A 23,259-nucleotide genomic window follows, 5' to 3' on the forward strand; every position below is an offset into this window, starting at 1 on the left:
TGATGCCTCGGGGAGGGGAGCAGGGACTGGCCCACCCTTCAGACGGTCTGCGCCGGGCTAGGGGGTGCCACCCTGAGCTGGTGGGGGTGAGTATCCGTGGTGGAGCCCAGCAGCATCCTGCTGCCTCTGCAGGGATCCTCTTGGGCAGCGGAGAGTTTTCCCCACCCCCAGCTCTGCCGCTGCCTCTTTGTTTTCTGGCAGAAGCCTCTGTGCCTTTTCATTGCCGTTGAGGCGCCGAGCAAGAGCCTACATGTGCCGTGTGCGCGTCTTGCCGGGAACGTGATGCGGGCTGGCAAGCCCGCTGGGCATCTCCCTCGCAGGGCTGCAGAGGCCAGCCAGCAGCTTCAGGGGTCTCCTTTCCATGGGCTGTTCCTCCGGTCGAGCAAGGCTTCGAGGCCGCTGGTTTCCTACACAAAACCCTCTTTTGCGTTGGCAGCGTTTCTGCACCTTGCCACAAGTGGAGTAAGTTGGATGGGAAGGGGACGGTCCTTGGCTGGGCTGCACTGGGGGCTCGGGCTCTCGGCTGTGGTCCTTCCTCACCCTTGCTCCTGTGGGGAAGGCACCTGAGATTTGAGCAGCTCCAGGGGCTGCAGAGCCGGGTACGGCGGTGGCTGAGGATTGCTTGTGCTGCGCCTGCCTCTCCGTGTATTTGATCTCTCGACTTCCAGCGGGGACTGAATTCCTGTGCTGGATTCTGGGCTCGGCTCTTGTGAAAGGATCCAATTATTTCAGAGCTTTGAGCATCTCCATTTGCTGCCCATATTTGCAGCGCCTGGGTCTGTGCTGGCTGGAATTCCAAGTGATTAACGTGGCTGTGACATCCCTCCTAGGGGTGTTATCTTTGCTTGCTGTCCCCCACCGCCCCCCTCTTCCTCCTCCGGCAGCGAGCGAGACAGGCAGGCAGAGACAAAGGTCTGTCCTCAACCTGGGCTGTCCTCCCCGTCAGCCGCTGCTGCATGGGATCTCCCTGCCCTGCCTGCCGCAGGGTTCCTGGGCTCCCGGTCCAACGCTGGAGCTGGGCGGCCGTGGGCTGTGTCGCTGAGGTTTGAGCCTTTGGTGCTGGGTGGGCAGGGGGTACTGCCGGCTTTGGAGAGCTGCCCGATTGTCCTGCCGGATTTTAAGCTGCTTTTCATTCTTTGACTGCGCTCTCCTGGGGAAGGGGGCAGCCGTGCATGGAGGGGAGGCTGGCAGGGGGGGTTCGATGTGGAGGAAAGCCGTACACAGGTGGCCAATGCATAGTGGGATCTGCTTGCAGCCCCTGCCACCCCCCTTCCCAGCTGCAGGCTATTGTCAGCATCGCTGCCTGCATGCCAGGCACCCGGGCAAGGTGTGTGGAGGTGGTCCGTGCCGAGACGTGGGGCATCAGTGGGAGCAGGGGTAAGTCCCTGGGGCTGGGAGCTCTTCTCCAGCTCCCCAGAGAGGTTTCATTGTGTCACCACAGGTTGGCCGAACAGAAGGGCTCTGTCCCTGCGGCACCTGTGCATGGGGCTGGGGAGGCACCGCACGTCACTGGACAGACCTTGGCCCCTCAGGAGCCCCAGCAAGTGTCCTGTGGAAGGGCTGCTCTGTCCCCAGGGGCTTCTGCATCCCGTCAGTGTCCCCTCCTGTGGGACAGGAGGGAGGGCAGCAGCAGCACCCGGTGGACACGGGTGCTGCAGGGCAGAGGGAGCTGTCGGGTCTGTCTCTGGAGAAGCTGTCTCAGGTGGTTTCTAGGAGCTCCCACTCCTGACGTGGACACTGACTCTGGCCCCATCCGCCCTCTCTGGGCTCGGGCTTCCTCCCCATTATCTGCAGTGGGGCCAGCACTGAGCTAGGCTCTGCAGCTGCGTAAATTTGGCATGGCAGGAGGTCTCCTGAGGACCCCTGAGAGCAGCACTTGCTCCTGCGGAGGGGCAGGGATGCTCCCTCCCTCTGCTTCCTCCCTCCTTCCCTCTCCCTTGTTTCCACCAAGTGTGAGTTCCTTCCTCCACAACCTGAATCCCAGGGACTGCCAGAGCCACGTCCGTGGTGGTTGTTTTTCCCTTCAGGCATGGTTTGCTCCTCTAACATCTCTAACCAGCTTCTCTGCAGGATGGTGCTGGAGGTGGTCCCCAGCCTCACGCGTCTGTCTGTCTCCTGATGGCGATACGCCTGATCTGTCAGGATATGGAGAAACCCTCCTGTGGTGGCAGCGCTGCTGCTGGTGCTGCCATCCTTCAGGGTACTGATGGAAACTTTCTGCCTGCTGGCGCTTCTCAAGCTCTGCTCTTAGCCTGTGCCAGGGATCTTCTGGGTTTGCACTTCACTGGTTAGATTTCCTTCCTTCTCCCTGGCTTCAGACAGGACTGATGGAGCTACAACTTATCCTGTAGGCAGTCTGTTTCCCACAGTTTCCATTGCCTCTTCTCTTGCCTTGTGCTCTGCTTGTATGAGGATGATTATTTGCCCTCTTGTAATCACAGCCCCTGTCTTTCCTGGCTGTGTGGTTCTGCTTCATCCACAGTCAGGCTGCAAAGGTCCCCTTAGCACTTTCCAGGATGGGAAGCAGGAGGGAGAAAGGCAACAAAAGCCAGTTTGGGGTTGTTTTTGTGGTCTAAATGTTGCAAGGACCCCTCTCAGCCCTGCCAGCCCCAGGGCACGGCACTGTGCTCCAGGCAGCCATGCCCGAACCAAGGCCTCTTGTCCACAGTCCGTGTGTCCCCTTGCCTCACTGGCAGTGCTGCTCTGGGAAGCCGCATGGGTCCTGCTGGGTGAGTGTATCCTCTTCGGGCACAGCTCTTGCTCTCCTGCCCTGCTGCCAGCCCTACCACAGGGGCTCCCTATCTTGAGGGTTCTGCTGCCCCTGCCCCACCACAGATGACCCCCACCTGGCAGAACTGCCCCCAAACCCCTCCCGCATCTTTCTGCCTGGTACAGTACAGGTACAACAGCAACAGATCATTTTTCAGGCTGCAGCCCAGCGTGTGGTACCACAGCTGCACCGCCCAGTCAGGGACCCTTCCTCACCCACCGTCCTGCTCTGTTACCGCCAGACTGAGACCATGTTCTGGTAATCCTCAGTTCCCCAAGATGTGCTGATAGGAATAGATAGAAACCTGCAGGTAAGCTGAGTCCCTGACCCTCCCCAGGCCTGGCTGTGTCATCAGGGTGTGCTGCCTCGGTGTCCCCAGTGAACTCAAGGTCCCTGCCTCAGAGCCTGAGAGACGCTCCCCCCTGCAGGTCCTTTGGCACTGAGCATTTCATAGAATCACAGAATGTCCTGAGCTGGAGGGGACCCACAGGGATCATCGAGTCCAACTCCTGTCCCTGCACATGACAAGCCCACAGTTCACACCATGTGTCTGAGGGTGTTGTCCAGTCTCTTCTAGAACACTGTCAGGCTTGGGGCCATGACACCTGGGGAGCCTGTTCCAGTGTCCAGCACCCTCTGAGTGAAGAACCCTTCCCGAATGTCCAACCTGAACCTCCCCTGACACATCTTCCTGCCATTCCCTTGGGTTCTGTCATTGGTCACCAAAAAGAAGAGAATAGCCCCTGACCTTCCTCTTCCCCTTGTGAGGAAGATGTAGCCACGGTGAGGTCCCCTCTCAGTCTGCTCCAGGCTGAACAAACCAAGTGACTTTAGCTGCTCCTCATATGGCTTCCTCTCCAAACCCTTCACCAACTTCATGGCCATCGAAGCGTGGTGCTCCTCCCCATGCCTCACCAGGCTGGAGGACAAGAGCACCTGTACTCAGGTGCTGGGAGACTCAGGTAAAAGTACAGGCCCCCTCCTGTCTCTTGAGAATCAAGGGGCTCTGGAAGCTTGGCAGGAGCAGGGCATAGAGCAGGAGGAGTTCCAACTGGGCTTCCCCAAACAGGAAAAGCCCTTTAAGTCCTGTCTTAGGGTCAGAGCATCAGCACAGGCTGAAGCACCAGCAAAATCACCATCACTTGGGCTTAGGTGGAGCCGAACTCTTGACTAGGGCTCATAGAGCCCCACATCCTGGAGATGGTACCTGTGCTGCTCAGCTGAGCTGGTGAGGACCTGGACTTGTCCCATCTGGGTGACCAGAAGTGAGGCTCTGGAGAGGCCTGGCTCAAGGAGAGGAGAAGGGAGAGGTGACCAGGTGCTGTCTCCTGTCATTGCTGAGGATGCACGAGTCCCCGGTGTTGCTCTCTGCCTCTGTCGGAGTGGCAGCTGCCCTGCTGTGACCTGGCCGGGCGCTTGTGGGAAGGAGCTGCCCTGGGAGGCAGAGCTAAGCACAGCCAAGGGAAACCCTGAGGCCAGGGGAAAGGAAACGGGATGGGGACCTCTCTTGGCCGTGCAGGAGGGTGAGGAGCAGTGCTGTGCTCCAGCTGCTCCCCATCCCAGGCTAATGGGTGAATCTCCAAGGTGATGTAGCAGGAGGTCCCAAGGTATACTTGGAGACACTTCAGAGGTGGGCTGGGGAATCCTGGCATTTCCCACCATGATGCTTTAGGAAACACTGTCTGGGCTGACAAAAGCTGATGCAACCCCTTGTGCGAGGTGTGCGCACTGCTGACTGGTGGTGGTGTCACCTGGTGACTGGCATCAAGGTCTCAGCTAGGGTATATTTGTGGTGTCAACATGTCAGCCTTTCCTGATGGACACATTGCCCCAAAAGACAGCTGGCGCTGGGGAGCAAAGTGCTCTGACTGCAAAGGGATGTGGGAAGAAGAAAGGATGCAGTTGAAACTGCCTGTTTGTCCCAGCATGGACACGTGCAGGAAGGATGTGGCTTTCTCCTGTCTCACCATGCTGACTCTTGCCACCAGTTGCTGATTTTGTTTCCCAGGGGCTGACTGTGCCACACAAGTCATGGTACAAATCTCACCCACCTAGGGATGGAGGAGGGAAACGGCAGACTTTTTTGTGTTAGTACAAGCGGTAATGGTTTTAAAGTAAAAGAAGGGAGATTCAGGTTAGACATGGGGAAGAAATATTTTACAGTGAGGGTGGTGGCACAGATAAATGATCAATGCTCCATCCCTGGAGACATCCAAAGCCAGGCTGGAAGGGGCTCTGAACAACCTGATCTATTTGAAGATGTCCCTGCTCATTGCAGGGGGGGTGGACTACACAACTTTTGAAGGTCCCTTCCAACCCAAACTATTCTATGATTCTGGTGGAAGAGCTCTCCACCTTCCAAGCAGGGAAAGCACAGCGTGTTACCACCTCAGAGTCCACCCACAGCTGTGGCTATTCCCTGCTCTTCTACCTGACTTGGTGCAGGCCACATATGGGGTCCCAGGAGGAGCTGATCTTTAAAATGAGCTTTTGTTGAGGTTTTGGACCAGAGGTTTGTCATGTTGTGGGGTTGATTTGCCCTTCTGTGAGTGCTCCTTTTGAGCTGGTGTGTGTGTCTCTGTTCTGGCTGGTCACTGGCAGTGGCTTTTAGGCTGGCTGGCTCTTGGGAACTGGCCACAAGTGTCTGTTAGTCACAGATCTCATGGTAGTGGAATGAAAGAAGAGTCGGTTTCCTGGGGCATGCGAGGTCAGGCAGTGAGCACAGTGAGTGACCTGCGGAAGGTGGCTTCCCACCTGCAACACAATGGGGTGGAGAACTTGCTGGACCAGAGTGCCAGAAAGGGAGTGCACTTGGATGTTGAGTGCCTCTGAGCATCCCTTCAGGGATTTCATTCATCTTTCTGCCTGATGCTGCTGTTTGCAGCCTTCAGTGTGGTGCTCGCTGCTGGGTTGGGATGCTTGGTGGGACAGAAGGCAGCTTCTGTCCAGATGTCCGCTGCGGTGAGCATGTGGAGGGCATGGTCCCCATGCATGGCCAACATTTCCTCCTTCACCCAGAGGTTCCCGGGCCAGCAAAGTTTACAGGCTGTCCTTGCCACAGCGGGGCTGAGGCTGGAGCTGCCCACGAGCTCCTGCCCGCTCTGCAGGTGTTGCACCACGAGCTGCTGCTCGAGCTGACTCTCCTCCTTGCCTTCTTCCAGGCATCAAAGCTGCAGTGCCGCTGGATTATGACTGCAGGGGAGCTGTGTTGCATCTGCAAATCTCCATCATACATCAAGGGCACATCTGAGCAGGTGAGTGCTGTGCACATGAAAGGACTGCTGTCTTTGCATGGGGGAAGCTGGTGGGGGGCCATCGTGGCTCGGGGCTGTCACGCTTATGGTTTCTGCCTTCCCTGCCAGGCATCTCTTATCAGAAGAAAACAATTGCAAGCTCTTCTCCTTGTCTGTAGGGCCAGAAAGTGTCCTGTGCTGCGGGTGAAAGGGGCAGGAGGTGGACGTGAGACCAGCGGCTATCTGGTGATCTGCAATGTCTTGGAAAGCAAGGCATGAAATGGTCACCAGAAACAGGGATCTGTTCATATGCACAGGGTTTCGTATGGGAAGGCATGCAAAAGGGATGTAAAATACGACCCAGGTATGCGAGTTCACAGCTTAGCTTAAAGTATTTGCAGTTTAAATAGAAATCAAGGTGACAGTGCCACCTGAGGTGGCCCACATGTATGTGCCCTTTGCATTTGGGAGGCTGGGAGAGGCTGAGCCTAAGTGCTACCTTCTCTGCCCCTGTGGCCCCACAGGCAGAATCTCCTGCGCTTCTCTCAGAAAGCACCCGAATCACTCCAGCCCCGCATCTCCCCCTTTCCTTCCCCTCAGAGCCGCTGTGCAGACTGAAGAGCTGGCGAGGACGGTGCGGAGGTTTGGAGGCACACCGTGATGGTGGGAGCCATTCCACGGCAGCCACGCCGCTTCTGGGGGGTGCCTGACTGGCAGGTGTCTTCAGCTAGCTGTGCCAACGACCGCCCGCTGTGGGACAGCGAAATTGATCCGGAGCAAAGCAGGGTTCTGCTGCGGAGGGGTGAGTGTGGGGGGCAGCCAGAACAGGCTGCAGCGTGGTGGATAACACAGAGGGGTTGAGGTTGGCCGAGACCTCTGGAGGTCATCTGGTTCAACCCTCTGCCCAAGCAGGGCCACCTAAAGCTGTTGCTCAGGACCGTTTCCAGGCAGTTTTTGAGTATCTCCAAGGATGGAGACTCCACAACCTCTCTAGGTAATGTATCCTAGTGCTCGGTCACCCTTACAGTAAAAAAGTGTTTCCTGATGTTCAGACGGAACCTCCTTTATTTCAGTTTGTGCCCATTGCCTCTGGTCTTGTCACTGGGCACCTCTGAAAAGAGCCTGGCTCCAGCTTCTTTGCACCCTTTCTTCAGGTACTTATATAGATGATAAGGTCCCTCGTGAGCGTTCTCTTCTCCAGGCTGAACAGTCCCAGCTCTCCCAGCCTTTCCTCACAGGAGAGATTCTCCAGTCCCTTAATTGTCTTAGTGACCCTTTGCTGCATGTCTCAGGTGTGGCCTCACCAGTGCCGAGCGGAGGGGCAGGATCACCTCCCTCCACCTGCTGGCAAGCTGTGCCTAATGCAGCCCACAACACTATTGTCCTTTGTGAAAAGGGCATGTTGCTGACTCATGTTCAACTTGGGCGTCCACCAGGACCCCACTGCTTTTTCTGCAAAGCTGCTTTCCAGCTTGTCAGCCCCAGCATCTGTTGGTGCATGTTTATACCTTTCATCACTCCTTTTAAACGAAATCCCTGGGCTCAGCCGCCCTAGCCTGCCACTTTCCCATCCCCGTCGTGGTGGGGGTTAAAATACCACGTGCAGTCTCACTCTCCAGACAGACAAGAAACAATTCTCCGATTGCTCACCTGCCCCTCAGCCTTTGCTCCGCAGGAACAGGCAGAGCTGTGGGGACAGGCAAAGGGCAGGGCCGCCAGGCACAGGCAGTTTGTCAGCCTGACGGTGAGTTTTCCTGCACCTCCTCAGCTTTTGCAGCCATTTCAGTATTTGTCATGCCAGAAAAAACTCACGTCCAGGATTCTCACAGCTCTGAAGCAGGGCTGAAAATAGAAAGTGAAGTGCTCTGCAGCACAGAGGGGTTCAAGCCCTTTGGGCAGGAAGAATTGGGTGGATGGTGGAGGAGCCCATGGTGGGCTTTGCAGCTCCTGGTACCACCCAGTGCTCATGGAGTTGGTGGAGGTCTCTGGTCCAAGCTGGCCGAGATAACTGTGGTGTTAGGTCCGGTTTCCCCAAGCTCATTTATGGGGCTGGCAGCACATGTGGCCAGGGCTGGTCGTCCTGACGAGTGCTGGGAGATCTTGTTGCTGTTGCCCAAAAGGGTGATGACAGGCATGAGCCCCTGGGACTGGTCTAACCTGCCTGACTCCTGCGCTCCAGAGCAGCGCAAGCACATTGAGTCCCTGGCAGAGGGCAGGCCCCCTTTTCTCTGCTTGTCCAGACTTGTCCCCAGTAGCCTCCAGCCCAGCTGGAGACTCCTCTCCATGCCCAGACTGGGACGGAGGGTCTGATCCTGCAGGTCAGTGACATCACAGGGTTCCCTGGAGAGCCACACCAGCCTGCTTCCCAGCCCCAGAAGGAGGTCTGAGTGGGGCCGTACAGGGAGCTGCCTGTGTTCCACAGGTCACTTGTGGCCAAAAGCCCAGACAAGGACATCGATCGTGAGCTGATCTCTGGCCTCCTGCTCTCTCTTTCCAGACGATGCACTGCAGTCCACCCTGTAGTGGAGAGCTCACCCGGACGTCCTGAGTGAGGTGGGGTCCTGCCCTCTCGCGCTGACCTGTGGCACTTTACAGTTCCCCTCCTGCTGCTGCATGGGCTGTTCTGACTCCGGCTCCACTCGGAGTCCAGGCGAGTAAGGCTCCATGCGGCACATCCACGCGGAGACGTCCCTGCCCCCCGAACGCGGCACAGACCCCAGCCTGTCCCAGCCCAGCGGAGAGGCACCCTTGGAGCCTTCCTCGCAGCACTGCAGCCACCGCAACATCCTCATGGGCTACAACGAGACAGAGATCAAGCGCCAGAAGGTTTACCAGGTGTCCATCTTCTCCCACCTCTCCAGCTCCTCCGAGAGCACGGAGCAGCGGGCAGGCAGCCGGCTGGCTGTGAAGAGGGGTTACCCCGAGCAGCGAACTCTAGAGGGGGGGCGAGATCCCAAACGAACTCACTGGGGTGGCGGGGGGGTGGACGGCAAGCGCGACGGGGGCCCTGGGCAGGCTCCCCTGGATGACGATGATACCTTCGAGGATGGGCTGCTGGTGGAGGAGCTATCCCTGTGCGGCTCTGCCCAGCACTTCTCCCACAGCGGGCTGCGGGTGGTGGAGCACCGGTGTGAGGGCAGCCCTAGCCACAGCCCCAAGGCCGGCAGAGAGAAGTTGCAGGATGTGTCCTCCGCCGCCTCCTCCTCCTGGCCCCAGCACATTGCTTGCTGTACTTTGCACACGAGAGACGGTTGCTCTGTCTCACCAGGGGATCAGCCCACAGACTGTGGGAAGAATGGGGAGCAGGCACATGGCGACAACTCACTTCACCTTGATTTGCACAATATTGCACAAACAGCTCAGCTGGACTCTGGTGGGAAGAGAGAGAAGCCAGGGAGCAGCCCACCTCACAGCAGCAGGGCTAGTGGAGAAGAAGAATGGCCAGCAGTGGCCAATGGCTGTAAGGAGCCCCCAGCTCTGCAGACAGCACTCAGCCCTGAGCCCAGCAACCTGAGCTCCCTGGAGAAGACGCCCTGTGGGAGCAGCCAGCTCGGCAGCAGCAGCTGTCCGGCCAAAAGGAAGCTGCTGCCCGCTGGCGAGGCTGTGGCCGACTCCTGCTCTGAGGATGAGGGCCTGTCCCCTCCAGCGAGGAAGAAGAGGGCCTTGCCATGCCATCCAGTGCCCACAGCCTGCCGCAGCACTGATGCCAAGGGGGCCCCGTTCTGGAATCACCTGCTTCCCACGGCCAAGGTGAGCATCGGTCGTGGGGGGAGGCAGGGCACGCTCTGGGGACACACAGAGCTCCAAGCCACCCTCGTGGGCACTGTGGTCCATTGTGGCACGGTGCCCTGTCCCAGTGCCACAGCACTGCTGTGAGCAGAGCAGCAGCTGACAGCCAGCTCTGGAACACACGGTCTGTGGGTTGTCACCAGCTCTTGACACTTTTTAGTCACTGGATCCTCTGCTTGCAACCAGCTCTTTAGCCTGGAGAGCCTTGCCCAGACAGCACACAACCTCTGCGTGATAGTGAGAGCTGAACGCATGGCGTGGGGCCTCGCTTGGTGTCTGACAACTTCTCATTAAGCCAGACTTACCAGCAGGCTTGGGAAGAGCGGCTTGCCTCTGCATTACGAGGAGGGAGGCAGAGGTGTGGGATGGCTTCGGTCCCTGGCCATGATATCCATCAGGGCAAGGGTTTGATGGCAGGGAGTGGGACTAGACATGCTCTGTGCAGGAAGCAGGAGCCCCAGTGCTGTGTGTACAGATGCCGATGGCTTTTTGGCAGTTCTGAGGTGCCCATGTCATGTCCCCAGGCTGCCACAAGCTCTCAGAAATGGGGCAGACTCTGGAGTTTTGCAACCACCCTGGCAGCTCAGGAACTGCCTGCAATTCCTCCCTCCCTACCCGCCCCTCCTGACCAGCTCCCTGCCTTCAGCATGTCCCACCAGCCAAGCCTGCAGCAGGCTCACACCAGGGCTGGCACGTTCTTCTCTTTCCCTCAGGCATCCCATGGTGCAGGGAGCAACGGCAGAGCTGCCCCGGCTTCTTGCTGCTTGGAGCCAGGACAGACCATCCATGGGGCACAGCTTCAGTCCTGCCCACCTGCCCTTTTTGGTGACTGTCCCCCAGCCTGGCTGCCCCTAGCACTGCCCTTGCAAAGCGAAGCCCTCCAGCAGCTTCCCTGGGTTTTCCCGCCTGGTCATGCCAGCCAGCTCCATCATCCCTTTGTGTTGTGCTGCCCTTTGTGTGGCTTCCAGAAGGGAAAACCCCTGAAAAGGGGATATCTTTAAAAAGGAGGCTCCGGTGTGGCCCTGGCTGTAACCCCCACCCCACAGCTGTGGGAGCCTGGCTGCGAGCAGGGGTGGGCAGCACGTTCCTTGCCCGGTGGCGCTACCGAGGACTTTACATGAATCACCAGGGGATGGGACTGTTCCCAGGCTGGTCAGGGAGCTTCATCGTACGTGTTGCCCCTCCCTGGGAGGTGCGAGGGGGTGTTGGGGCCTGGCTCTATCTCTGGGTGTCTTGCCACTGAGGCTGGTCCTGAGACCTGCTTTGCAGGGTGGGATCCATGTGCTGCACGCTCGGATTGGGTACCAGCATCCTCATCCCCAGTGGAGCCGCTTTTGGTTTTGGGCAGCCCCACATCTCCCCCAGACACTGCAGCCCTTGCACTGCCCCTGCAAAGGCATCTGATGGCTGCCCGTGGATGGGAGCCTGTCTGATCTGCTGGGACACTCGTGTGTCCCAGGGGGCAATGGCACATCCTGGGGATACAGTCTTCAGTCGCTGCCCTAACACAGTTCTCTGCTTTGCGTCCCCTGCAGAGCTCTGCAGATTGCACCACAGTCGGGAGGAGGCTGAAGAGTGGGCTGCGCCTCAAATCGTGAGTGTGGGAGGGTCAGGTTGGGTCCCTTCCCTGCCCCAAGTGTCTCCCCTCCACAAGACCCCATGCTGTGCAGTGGAAGCATGTTTCTTCTGCCTGTGGCGAGTAGGAAAGTGGGTTCAACCGTCACCAAAGAAAGAGACAGGGGGTCTGGAGAGGGCAGCCCAGGGCTGTGTGCTCTCTAGTCTGACACCAATCTTCTCTCCTCTCTCAAAGGCGACATCTCCGGAGCAGTCTCCGCAGGGGCACCAGGTCCTCTGCAGCGCCCTGGGCCACCACGACCATCAGCCATGCTTTGCTGGGCAATTTTGAGGTAACGGCACCCGCCTGTCAGGGAGGGAGGTGGGCCCCAGAGGCTCCAGGGTGGGCTGGTGATGGACATGAGAGGCTGAACCTGACAGGATCCCCAGCGTGGAGCTGGGTTGATTGTACCCAAGGGCCTGGTGTGCAGTGGCTGTATCACCAGCAGGATATCTCAGCCAGCAGATCCTTGGGTGATGCTTTCAATACTTAAAAGGGGCCTACAAGAATGATGGGGACAGACTGTTTAGCAGGGCCTGTTGCAGAAGGACAAGGGGTGATGGTTTTAAACTAAAGGAGGGGAGATTCAGGCAAGACATGAGGAAGAAATGTTTTACATTGAAGATGATGACACACTGGCAGAGGTTGCCCAGATAAATCGTCAATGCCCTGTCCCTGGAGACATTTCAGGCCAGGCTGGATGTGGCTTTGAGCAACCCGGTCTGGTTGCAGATGTCACTGCTCATTGCAGGGGTTTGGACTAGATGACCTATGAAGGTCCATTCCAACCCGAACTCTTCTGACATTGCTGCGGCGGGCCTGAGCTGAGGAGCTCTTGCTGCTTCTCCATGTGAGATGGTTGGTTTTAGCCCACCAATTCAGGATGGGTCTGTCTCAGAGCGAGCAGCCGGGGACCCCCACAGGTGGTCTCAGGAATGCCAGGAGACACACGAGCACAGGCAGACATGGTTGTGGCAGAGATGGGGGATGATCTCACCTTCAGGTTTGAGGTGAGGGGCAGGACTGGTGTTTGAAGGTCCCTAATACTTACCACCTCTTTCAGGAGTCCATCCTGAAAGGGCGCTTCGCACCGTCGGGGAGGATCGAGGGGTTCACAGCAGAGATCGGTGCCAGTGGCTCCTACTGCCCCCAGCATGTCACCCTGCCTGTCGACGTCACCTACTTTGACATCTCCGAACACAGCGCACCCTCTCCTTTCCTGGTACGTGGGTGAGGGAGAGCTGGGACCACGGGGGAGGTGAGTGGGGCTGTACCTAGGCACACCCCATCCTTGGGGCTGCCCCCCTCCAGAGATCGTGGCTCGAGCAACTACCTGCATGAGAGGACTGCTGGCTGTGCTACGAGTGGTATTTAACCCAAAAAGCACAGAGGAAAAGAAGCAGGAATGCTTGCAGGCTGCTGCCAAGCTGTCTGATGGTTGGTGCTTTGCTGTCATCTCTGTGTTGCTGCTTTTTTGTGCCCTGGTCTGCAGAGAGATTAGCTGGGCTAAAGTCACTGAGGAACAGCTAAAGTCACTTGATTTGTTCAGCCTGGAGGAGACTGAGGGGAGACCTCACTGCAGTCACAGCTTACTCACAAGGGGAAGAGGAGGGGCAGGTGCTGATCTCTTCTCTCTGGAGACTTATCACAGAACCCAAGGGAACAGCAGGAAGATGTGACAGGGGAGGTTCAGGTTGGACATTAGGAAAAAGTTCTTCACCCAGAGGGTGCTGGACACTGGAACAGGCTCCCCAGGGAGGTGTCACAGCCCCAAGCCTGACAGTGTTCTAGAAGAGACTGGACAACACCCTCAGACACATGGTGTGAACTGTGGGGTTGTCCTGTGCAGGGACAGGAGCTGGACTCGGTGATCCTTGTGGGTCCCTTCCAACCCAGGACATTCTGTTATTCCCTGGATGTCTTCTTGCCACTTTGTGCCAGGCATTTGCGGCAGGAGGGGCTCTGGCTCCTGTGCCGGGTCTGAGCTGGGCTCTCCATGGGCTTTCTCCCTCTCACATGTGCTGTTTGTTTTGCCCCAGGGAGTGATTGACTTGGAGGCCTTGGGAAAGAAGGGTTACAGTGTGCCCAAAGCTGGAACCATCCAAGTGGTGAGTTGCTCCCTCATCTCCAGTAACGCTGTGAGGAGGGCTCTGGGTGCCCCCAGGGTGGAATATGTTCCCTTACATTGTTTGTCAGGGCAGCAGCCATAAAGCCTGTGCAGAGGGGTTTATGGCTGCCAAGACAGCACCATGGAGGGGAACACAGGGTCCCCAGGGTGCTGGCAGGGAGACAAGTTGATGGGAGATGCAGGCAAGGAGGAGGTTGGTGGGGAGGGAGAGGGTCTCACTGGGACAGAGCATACATGCAGTGGGAATGTAGGTGGGTGAAAAGGTCTGACCTGTGCCCTCAGACTTGGCCCTCTGGGGCTGGTGTGGGGCTTTCTGGACCCTTGGCCCCACTGGTACTGCCTCTGGGTGCCCCAGCCCTGCCCTACAGATCCATTCCCATGCCCTTCCCAGTTTCACCCCTATACTCCTCTGCCCCCAGACCTTATTTAACCCCAACAAGACTGTGGTGAAGATGTTCTTGGTGACGTACGACTTCCAGGACATGCCAGCCAACCACATGACCTTCCTACGCCATCGCATCTTCCTGGTGCCTGTGGGGGAGGAGGAAGGGGCCACCATGGTCCCCAGCAACCCAGCGGGCACGGGCCCACCCCGCAAGGTCCTCTGCTACCTGATGCACCTGAGGTAGGGCATGCCAGGAGGGACAGATGCCTGCCACAGGGTCACCCCAGGGCTCCTCTCCTGTGTGTCCCTGACTTTCCAAAACCTTCAGGCCAGACTGGGGGGATGGCAGCCTGACCACTCACCCTGGGGAGGAGCAGAGACCAGCTGCTCCTTTGGGGAAGCTGTAGCTGTCGCCTGCCCAAGGGCAGCCATCTCCGTCCCTCTGAAGGCAACTGGAGCGTGGCTGGCTTGACCAGGGGCCAAAGGAGGCAAAGGGGTCGTGCCTCGCCATTGAGGTTGCCCTGCCCTTGCCTGGGAGCCTGAGGTCCCTCTGCCCTGCTCTTATCTCCATGCAGGTTTCACAGCTCTAAGTCGGGGAAGATCTACCTTCATGATGACATTCGGCTGCTTTTCTCCCGCAAGTCAATCGAGGTCGACTCGGGGATCCCCTATGAACTGAAATCCTTCACGGAGATGCCGAGGAACCCCTGCTACTCACCCTGGGCCTGACCCCCATTCCACAGGGCCACCGGCGAGCCTCCAGCCCAGCGCTTTGGGGATAGAGGAGCAAAGTGCCAGCGAGCAGACACCACCCAGAAGTGCTGCACCCCCACGTGCCCTCACATTCCTGAGCAGCACGGGTGCCCGTGTGCTGCGGCAGGACTGGGGTCGCCAAAGGAGCTTCACCAGGAGAGGCTGGGGCTGGGGATAAACCCTGGTGCTCCAGGGATATGCCCAAGCCTTCTTCTGATGCTGCTCCCACCTTGAAGACTTGGCTGGACCTGGGTGGGGGGATTGAAGAGTTGGGCCAGGGGCTCTGGGTAAGGCTACCCATGCTTGACCTGGGGTTGGGAGCAGAAAGTTGGGAAGAGTTTGTATTTATTAGTATTTATTGTTGCTGGGAGCGCAGAGGAGGCTTGTGCGGAGGATTGGAGATGCTGTGCTGTTCTTCTCCCCCAACCCTGTGGGTGCTGGATGAAGCCCCCGGCAGCATGGGGCTGCTTGGGTTGGGGCAGGGCTGTGGGGACCACGAGGGTGACTGGGGATGGGGACACCTTAGGCCGCCAAAGAAGGTGACCTGCCTCATCCAGGGTGCAGCTCCTGGGCTGGGGCCTTGATAAAAACCCAGGGAGAGGCTGAGGCTTCCTGGGCACCGGCTCTGTGCATCAGCTGCACTTCAGGCAGCCTGAGGAGCCCTGGACTTGCCCTCCCACGCCTTGAGGGCAAGCCAGACCCCAAGAAGTCTGTGACTGGCAGGAAAGTGGCCATTGCCACAGGTCCTGGGGCTGAGAGAGGTGGCTGTCCCATGGGTGGAGGCCCGGGGCTCTCAGCAGGAGCCCCCGGACCCCACATGTGCTGTGGATCTGAGAGAAAGTGGAGATTCCTAAAAATCAGAGCCTTGCACAGGCTGTGTGTGTGGGCTCAATCCCGCCCCCGAGGCAGCTCCGGGCAGGGGCTCTGGTGCCGGAGGAAGGGCAGGAGTCCTGGCTGGGAGGAGGGGAATGAGGAGAGGACAGCGGAGGGGAGTCGGGCTGGCCGTTCGGGCTGGGGGCTGGGGGGTGATGGGAGCAATGACCGGGGAGGTGCGGGCCGAGCCCGTGGGGGTCGGAGGGTGAGAGGAGCACGGAACGACGAGCTGGCACGTCCCCTGCCTGCATCAGCCCAGCCCCGGGGGCTCTGCCGGGCTCCTGCTGCCGGTTCGGGCTGCGGGAGCCCCGGCCCGTCCCTGCCATGGGGAGAACAGAGGCGGACAGGTCCCCAGCCCACCACACCCCAGGCTGGGGCGGGCACAGCCCCGGGGCTCCCGGGCTCGAACCGAACCCCGCCCGCGTTCGCGCCGCTGTCCCGGCTCCCCGGGTGTCCGAGCCGGCCCCGCCGCACCGGGGCGGGAGGGCGGGGGTCCCGCTCGCCCCTGCGCAGGGCGGCCCAGAGGCTCCGTGCGGCGCAGTGTGGGGCGGGATCCCGCTCAGACCCACACCGGGGTCCCGCTCCCCTCACCGCCACCCGTGTCCAGCGCCGTGCCCCGGGGCCCCCCGAGCCGCGTCCCGGCGGGGGCGGGGAGGCTGTACCGGTACTTGTCGTGTTTGTTTCCGATTCAATAAACTCCCGTTCGGAGCCCCAGCTGGGTGCCGGCGCTGCGGGGCGGAACCGGGGGACGCGGCCGGCGCGGCGGGACGGGCCGCCCGGGGCGATGCGCCTGGAACGGGCGGAGCCTCCCCGAGTCCTTCCGGGGCGGCGGCGGCGCGATGCTGGCGCTGGCGGGGCGGCGGGCCCGGGCCGGGCTGGGGCTGCTGCAGGTGCGGCCGGGGCCGGGGGACCCAGGGCTGGTGGGCCTGGGGAGGGAGGAGGCGGGGGGTCAGTGTGGGGGTGTCGGGGGAAACAGGGTGTGGGGAGCGGTGGGGTGAGCTGGACCGGGGCGGGAGCCGGGGGGAGCTGGGAAGAGGGGTGCGGGAGGACCGGGTGTCGGGGCTAGGAGAGCCGGGCCTGGGGGTGAGGGAGCGCCGGGGGCTGCGGGGACGGGCGTGAGGGAGCGCCGGGGGAACGGGCCCAGGGGGCAGGAGGCGGCCGGGGCTGGGGCGGGTTACGGTGCTGGGGGGCAGGAGGGAACCCCACACGCCGTCCTTTCCCTCATTGCCCGGGACGCTCTGCTCCGTCCCCGCGGCGTGTGGAGACACGTGCAGGAAGCTCTAGTGGGGCTGAGGCACCGGGCACACCCTGGTGCTCACACCCCCCTGGCCCGGGTCTCACCCCGGGGGGACAGCCCCTGGTCCCTCAGCATGTGGGGGGTCAGTGATGGTCCTGCCTGGTGTGTGAGGGACACAAGCGGCAATCCCAGGTCACAGAATGACAGCATCATTTTGGCTAGAGAAGACCTCGAAGATCATCAAGTCCAACCATTACGCTAACACTACCAAGACCACCTCTAAACCGTGTCCCTAAGAACTTAATCTACGTGTCTTTTAAACACTTCCAGGGATGGTGATTCAACCTCTTCCCTGGGCAGCCTGTTCCAATGTATGACAACTGTTTCCATGAAGAATTTTTTTCTAATTTTCCTCATTTTTTCCTAATATCCAATCTGAGCCTTCCCTGGCACAACTTGAGACCATTTCCTCTTGCTCTATTACTTGCTACTTTGGAGAAGAGACCAACCCCAACCTCCTTTCAGGTGGCTGTAGACAGTGATAAGGTCTCCCCTCAGCCTCCTTTACTCCAGGATAAACAGCCCCAGTTCCCTCAGCTGCTCCTCATCACACTTGTGCTCCTGACCCCTCACCAGCTCTGTTCCCTTCTCTGAACTCTCTCCAGCACCTCAATGTCTTTCCTGTAGTGAGGGACCCAAAACTGAACACAGGATTCAAGGTGCGGCCTCACCAGTGCTGAGTGCAGGGGGACGATAACTGCCCTGGTCCTGCTGGCCACACTATTCCTGACACAAGCCAGAATGTCGTTGGCTTTCTTGGCCACCTGTGCACACTGCTGGCCCATGTTCAGCTGCTGTCACCAACACCCCCAGATCCTTTTCCCCCAGGCACTTTCCAGCCACTCTTCCCCAGCCTGTAGCGCTGCCTGGGGTTGTTGTGACCCAAGTGCAGGACCCAGCACTTGCCCTTGTTGAACCTCATACAGTTGGCCTCAGCCCAACGATCCAGCTGGTCCAGGTGCCTCTGTATGGCCTTCCTACTGTCCATCACATCAGCACTCCCACCCAATTTGGTGACATCTGCAAACTTAGTGAGAGTGCACTCGATCCCCTCATCCAGATCATTGACAAAGAGATTAAACAGAGCTGGCCCAAATACTGGCCCTGGGGAACACCACTCGTGACTGGCAGAACAACTGGATTTGACTCCATGCACCACAACTCTTTGGTCCCAGCCCTCCAACTAGTTCTTTATCCATCGCAGAACACCCATCCATGCCATGGGCTGCAGCTTCTCCAGGAGAATGCTGTGGGATACGGTGTCAAAGACTTTGCTGAAGTCTAAGTACGTAAAATCCACAGCCTTTCCCTCATCTACTAAGCAGGTCACCTTGTTGTGGAAGGTCACATTGGTCAAGCGGGACCTGCCTTTCATAAATACATGTTGACTGGGCCTGAGCGCTTGGTTGTTTTCCATGTGCCACGTGATGTCACTGAGGATGATCTGCTCCATGACCTTCCCTGGCACCCAGGTCAGACTGACACGCCTGTAATTCCTTGGATTCTCCTTCTGGCCCTTCTTGTAGATGGGCACCACATTTCCCAACCTGCAGTCAACTGGGACCTCCCCGGTTAGCCATATTGCTAATGGTGGAAAGTGGCTTGGCAAGCACCTCTGCCAGCTTTATTAAGGGGGAGCAGGGACAGGGCTGGGCTCGGAAGGTGTTGGCAGCCCATCTCTATCCCTTTCCTTTTCCTTTCTGCAGCACTCCCAGCAGTTGAAGCATTCAGCGTGGCTCGCCCCAGCGCCGCACCGCTTGACCTCCGGCCTGCCCATGAACATCGGGGTGCTCTTTGTGCCGCAGCAAGAGGCTTGGGTGGTAGAGAGGATGGGCAAGTTCCACCGAATCCTCGAGCCTGTAAGGAGCCGCTTTTCTCCCCCTCTGGATTCAGCAGGTTCCTAAAGCTGTAGTGAGGCGCGTCCTTTGCACGTGGATTTGGCATGTGATGTGCTTATCCCTCAAGATCACAATCCTTTTGATTGCTTGTACACTAATTTTCCATTGTTTGGGTGTTAAAAGCACTAAGAAACCTAAGTTCCCCCTGTGTGTTTGCATGTTTGCTCTACCTGCAGCGTCTGCAGCACATAGTGTACCGCATTGTACTTGGTCTTTGTTTGCACAGCTCCCTGTTTTCTGGCTGAGGTCTGTGGGAGGAAAACTCTGGATTAGAGGGCTCGTCCATCTAATCCCACTCTTTTGCCAGGGTCTGAACTTCCTCATCCCTCTGCTGGATAGGATTCGTTACGTGCAGAGTCTCAAAGAGATCGTCATTAACGTCCCAGAGCAGTCGGCTGTCACCTTAGGTACGGAAAAGCTTTTGTGTCCGGTCCATTTCCTTCCCCTGCGTCCAGGGTGAGCAAGGGACAGTGTGGGGAGGAGCAGAAATGTCCCAGGCTCCTGTGCTCAGCCCAGTCCCTGGGGACCCAGCTTGGCCATGCTCCTGGCTCTGTGAGGAGGAGAACCGCAGGAGGTCCCGTCTGCCTTCTCACTGCTGCAGCTGCCCCTTCTTGCTGGGTTGAGTGCACCTGGGCAGGAATCCACTTTGCAGATGTTTTCCCATGTTGAACTTTGAAAATTTCCTCTGTGGTTCTATAAAAAAATGTTTCAGATCAGGTTAATGGACAGCTAATCACAATTCTAGTATTAATACTAAGATTTTTGTTTGTTCTTCTTTACCCCTTAAATCTTTATGGAGATAACTATGGTATGAAATGTTTTGGTCTGGAGACCTAAGGCTTATTGTGTATTAAAACGTCAAAATGTAGTGTTTCAGGGGAACGTCGAACTAATTTTTACAAAGCCTTTTAGATAACAGAGGTCCCTTTCAGCTAATCCCTCTTCTGTGCCGTGCTTTTGACACCAGGAAGGAAAGGGATGACCCTGCCCAGCTCTGCGAGTTCTGTTGAGAGGAGGGGATTGCTCTATTTTGTCTTTGCTGCTTCATAAACAGGACGTGGTATTCTCTCCCACAGATAACGTCACCCTGCAGATTGACGGCGTGCTCTACCTGCGGGTTATGGACCCCTACAAGGTACCATCCCTGCTGCGCTGACACTTGGCGGGACTCAAACTTTCAGCCTCTGTGGCTGCACCCAGCCTGGGCAGCGTGTACTGCCTTGGCAGCCCCTCGGGCACCGCTGGCCGGGCTCTGCCGGCTCCCTGCTCCCCAGGATGTGTGCTTCAGCCTCTGCCCGGCCTCTGCATCTTGTGGGGTGGGTGGGCTGAGCACCCTGATCTGTCCTGAGTCTCTGGACTCTTCTTTGTCAGAGGTGTCTGTGGCACGTTTTTTGTCTTAGTGCTGTGTTTGCCCACCCTGCCTCGTTCAGGGTCCCTCTTGGCACTGCCATCGACATTGTTTTTTGCTCCTGCTCTCCAGGCCAGCTATGGGGTGGAAGATCCTGAGTACGCAGTGACCCAGCTGGCCCAGACCACCATGAGATCTGAACTTGGCAAACTTTCCCTTGACAGAGTCTTCCGGGTGAGTTTGGGAGGTGGATCTTGGAGCTGCCAGCATTTCTGGAAACCGTAGGGCAGTCTGTGCAGCCAGGCTGATACGCTTAACAGCAGAATGCCCTTTTCCTTAGAGGGCTTCTGTTTCAGTTGAACTGTTATTAAGGAGAAACTTTTTACTCTGAGGGTGCCAGAGCCCTGGAACAGGCTGCCCAGGGAGGCTATGAAGTCTCCTCTGTAGACATTCAAACCCACCTGGACACCTTCCTGTGTGATCTGCTCTGGTGAACCTGCTTTAGCAGGCGGGTTGGACTCGATGATCTCCAGAGGTCCCTTCCAACCACAACCATTCTGTGATTAGTGAATTCTTGGAGACAGGTCTGGTTTCAGTTGTCTTTAACAGGAGCTATTTTTTAGCCTGCCCTGGGTTAGTTGGAAAGGGTGGTGGGTCACATGTGCCCAGACCCAGCTGGTTCAGCTGCTTTTCTTGAGTCTGTTACTCTTTACTCAGGCCCAATGATGTATGTACTGTCTGACCCGGTTTGGTGGGGGGGCAGGGGGGTGTGCTGTAACCATTGTGCAGCATTTGCTGGGCAGAAACAGGAGCCGTTGGCATTCCTGGATGATATTAGTATCCAGATGTATGCCAGATGTTTGTATCCCAGCAGTTTGAGTTTGAGGCACTGCCTTCCCTAGGAGACAGTGACCCTGTTGTGAGATGTGGGGAGCCCTTGACCCTGCCTTGTGCCTGTGGAGATAGGTTTTTATGGCTGACCTTGGCCTGTGGGAGAGCGGGATGTTTGTTCACCTCCTGACCCTCCTCTCTTTTTTTCTCTCTGCCATTTGTTTTGTGCCTCCTAGGAGCGGGAGTCCCTCAACGCCAACATTGTGGATGCAATTAACCAGGCTTCAGACTGCTGGGGCATCCGATGCCTGCGCTACGAGATCAAGGACATCCACGTGCCCCCGCGCGTGAAGGAATCCATGCAGATGCAGGTTTGGTTCTTTGGCAGGGCAGTCTGGAACAAGAGGGAAGTTTCCCTTTCTGCGCTGTTCATGTTACCTGTCCAGAACTGGCAGCACCGGCCCTTCTTGCGGCGAGGGACGCCCTTTGGTACTTTGGCTGCAAACATACAGTTATTGAATCAATAATTCCCCTCCTTATTTCAGTGATGGTGGTGGCTCCTGCCTGGTACAGGCAAGACCTGCCAGCTCTCTCTCAAATCCCTGCTGGGTTCTGTAGGAAGCAAATCCTACAGCTGAAGGTCTCCCTTTGAGAAAAGCCGGGTGCTGAATCTCCGCTGGGCTGGTAGGGTGGGAGGGGGATGCGCCTGCCTGGTTAGGTGTGAATGAGGCTGTGGGGGGCTTTGCAGCCTGAGGAGCAGAACCAGCCCCCACCAAGGATCGCTTGGTTTTTCATACCTGTGTGCTCATCCTTTGCTAAGCCACATTTGCCCAGGCGGGACTTAGAAGTGTGTCCTTGCTGTGCTCACCCCATGGATGGGATTTCCTCGGCGCAGCCGTGTCAGGCTGGTGTCTGACCTGTGTTTGCAGGTGGAGGCAGAGCGACGGAAGCGCGCGATGGTGCTGGAGTCGGAGGGGACACGGGAATCGGCGATCAACGTGGCTGAGGGGCAGAAGCAGGCCCAGATCTTGGCATCAGAAGCTCAGAAGGCCGAACAAATCAACAAAGCTGCTGGTAGTGCCTTGGGCTAGGACACATGGGGCTTGGGGGATCTGTCGCCCTCTGTGCTGTGGGGTGCTGCTCCCAGTGAGAGACCACATCACTGTGGGCCAGGCTTCCTCAGCCACGCTGATCCTTCCCTACTGGGGCCACGGACTGAGCTCCAGTGACAGGAGGTGTGTGGCAGGAGTGTCACCATCCTGCTGATGGGGAAGAGGAGGCTTTGCATGTGTGAAACTGCCTTGATTTGCTCCTTGATATTGTCCTGATTCACTCCTTAAAAGTGTTTTGTCACAGTTCTGATGGATGTTCTGCTGCGGTCTGTTGCAGGAGAAGCCAATGCAGTGCTGGTCAAGGCCAAGGCCAAGGCGGAGGCTATTCAGCTCCTGGCAGCTGCTCTGGCACAGCAGGTGAGTGGTGGTTCCTTGGGGCAGAGACAGCTTTGGTGAGGTGAAACCACAGCCGGGGTGGCACCTGGCTTTCTCCCAGACACTGCTTGGCGTCTTCAGCATCAGCGAGTGAGGAGTTTTGCCTTCATGGGAGCTGCCGAGAGCCAGGGTGGGCTGGGGAAGGGGGCAGGGATGAGCTTTTGGTGGCACATGTCTCACTTCTGAGCCTCATCCTTCTCTCCCCAGCACGGCAGCGCCGCTGCGTCTCTCTCCGTGGCAGAGCAGTATGTGAGCGCCTTCTCCAAGCTTGCCAAAGACTCCAACACCATCTTGCTGCCCGCCAACACCGGCGACGTCACCAACATGGTCGCGCAGGTCGGTGTGGTTGGAGGGATCCCGTCTCTCGCTGGGGGAGGTGAAGGTGGCAGCCTGGTGGGGCCTGGCCCTCTCCTCTCTTTCCTCATGGCCCTCTCGTGCCCTCTAGGCCCTGGGCATCTACAGCACGCTGACCAAGCCCCAACCTGTGAAGACGGAGGACAAGGTGCCCCCAGCCCACACGGACCCCCAGCCTCCCGCCGCGGAGGCGCTCAAGGCAGAACAGGCCAGTTCCAGCTAGCGGGGCTGGAGGGATCCCGCACCTGCGGCCTGCCGACCTCCCTGGGCAGACGCTCTCCTTCTTCCCTTGTTCCTTATTTTGTATTTGGATTTAAATCATGTAATAAATGGTACCGGTGCTGCTGCAGCACGTCCCCTGGCACTTGGGAGCGCCACCTGTCACCCCACTGTCTGCTGCCAAATGGGGACCATGCTTCCTAAACAGGCTCCTGCAGGGAGCTCTCATGAACATGCAGTGATCCACAAGAGGAGCCAGGGGAGGATTCTACCCCGGGG

At 58.2% G+C, this 23,259-nt stretch overlaps 2 protein-coding genes across 6 annotated transcripts in view; both read left to right on the plus strand.

Annotated features, from left to right (window-relative positions):
• Window positions 1–15,513, plus strand: part of ATOSB (atos homolog B) — a 46,916-nt gene extending 31,403 nt beyond the window's left edge. For 3 of the 5 annotated variants that reach the window (XM_080362135.1, XM_080362136.1, XM_080362137.1), the window contains 9 exons: window positions 5,932–6,024; window positions 6,604–6,805; window positions 8,501–9,753; window positions 11,328–11,386; window positions 11,603–11,699; window positions 12,471–12,629; window positions 13,447–13,515; window positions 13,955–14,160; window positions 14,496–15,513. In XM_080362135.1, coding sequence (XP_080218261.1) covers window positions 8,668–9,753; window positions 11,328–11,386; window positions 11,603–11,699; window positions 12,471–12,629; window positions 13,447–13,515; window positions 13,955–14,160; window positions 14,496–14,649 — 1,830 coding nt within the window. In that variant the 5' untranslated portion in view covers window positions 5,932–6,024; window positions 6,604–6,805; window positions 8,501–8,667 and the 3' untranslated portion in view covers window positions 14,650–15,513. Of the gene's footprint in view, window positions 1–5,931; window positions 6,025–6,603; window positions 6,806–6,963; window positions 6,998–7,135; window positions 7,158–8,500; window positions 9,754–11,327; window positions 11,387–11,602; window positions 11,700–12,470; window positions 12,630–13,446; window positions 13,516–13,954; window positions 14,161–14,495 lie in introns of those variants that run through there. The other 2 variants (XM_080362138.1, XM_080362139.1) reach the window with 2 other exon arrangements.
• Window positions 15,514–16,376: 863 nt separating this feature from the next.
• On the plus strand, window positions 16,377–23,117 carry STOML2 (stomatin like 2). The gene is made up of 10 exons (XM_080362391.1): window positions 16,377–16,436; window positions 18,550–18,702; window positions 19,049–19,148; window positions 19,818–19,876; window positions 20,222–20,323; window positions 21,157–21,291; window positions 21,850–21,994; window positions 22,310–22,389; window positions 22,615–22,743; window positions 22,853–23,117. The coding sequence occupies exons 1-10, from the start codon at window positions 16,386–16,388 to the stop codon at window positions 22,982–22,984; spliced, it is 1,086 nt and encodes a 361-aa protein (XP_080218517.1). The 5' UTR covers window positions 16,377–16,385; the 3' UTR covers window positions 22,985–23,117.
• Window positions 23,118–23,259: the final 142 nt, after the last annotated feature.

Source organism: Nesoenas mayeri (genome assembly GCF_963082525.1).
Source record: "Nesoenas mayeri genome assembly, chromosome: Z".
Classification (NCBI taxonomy): domain Eukaryota; kingdom Metazoa; phylum Chordata; class Aves; order Columbiformes; family Columbidae; genus Nesoenas; species Nesoenas mayeri.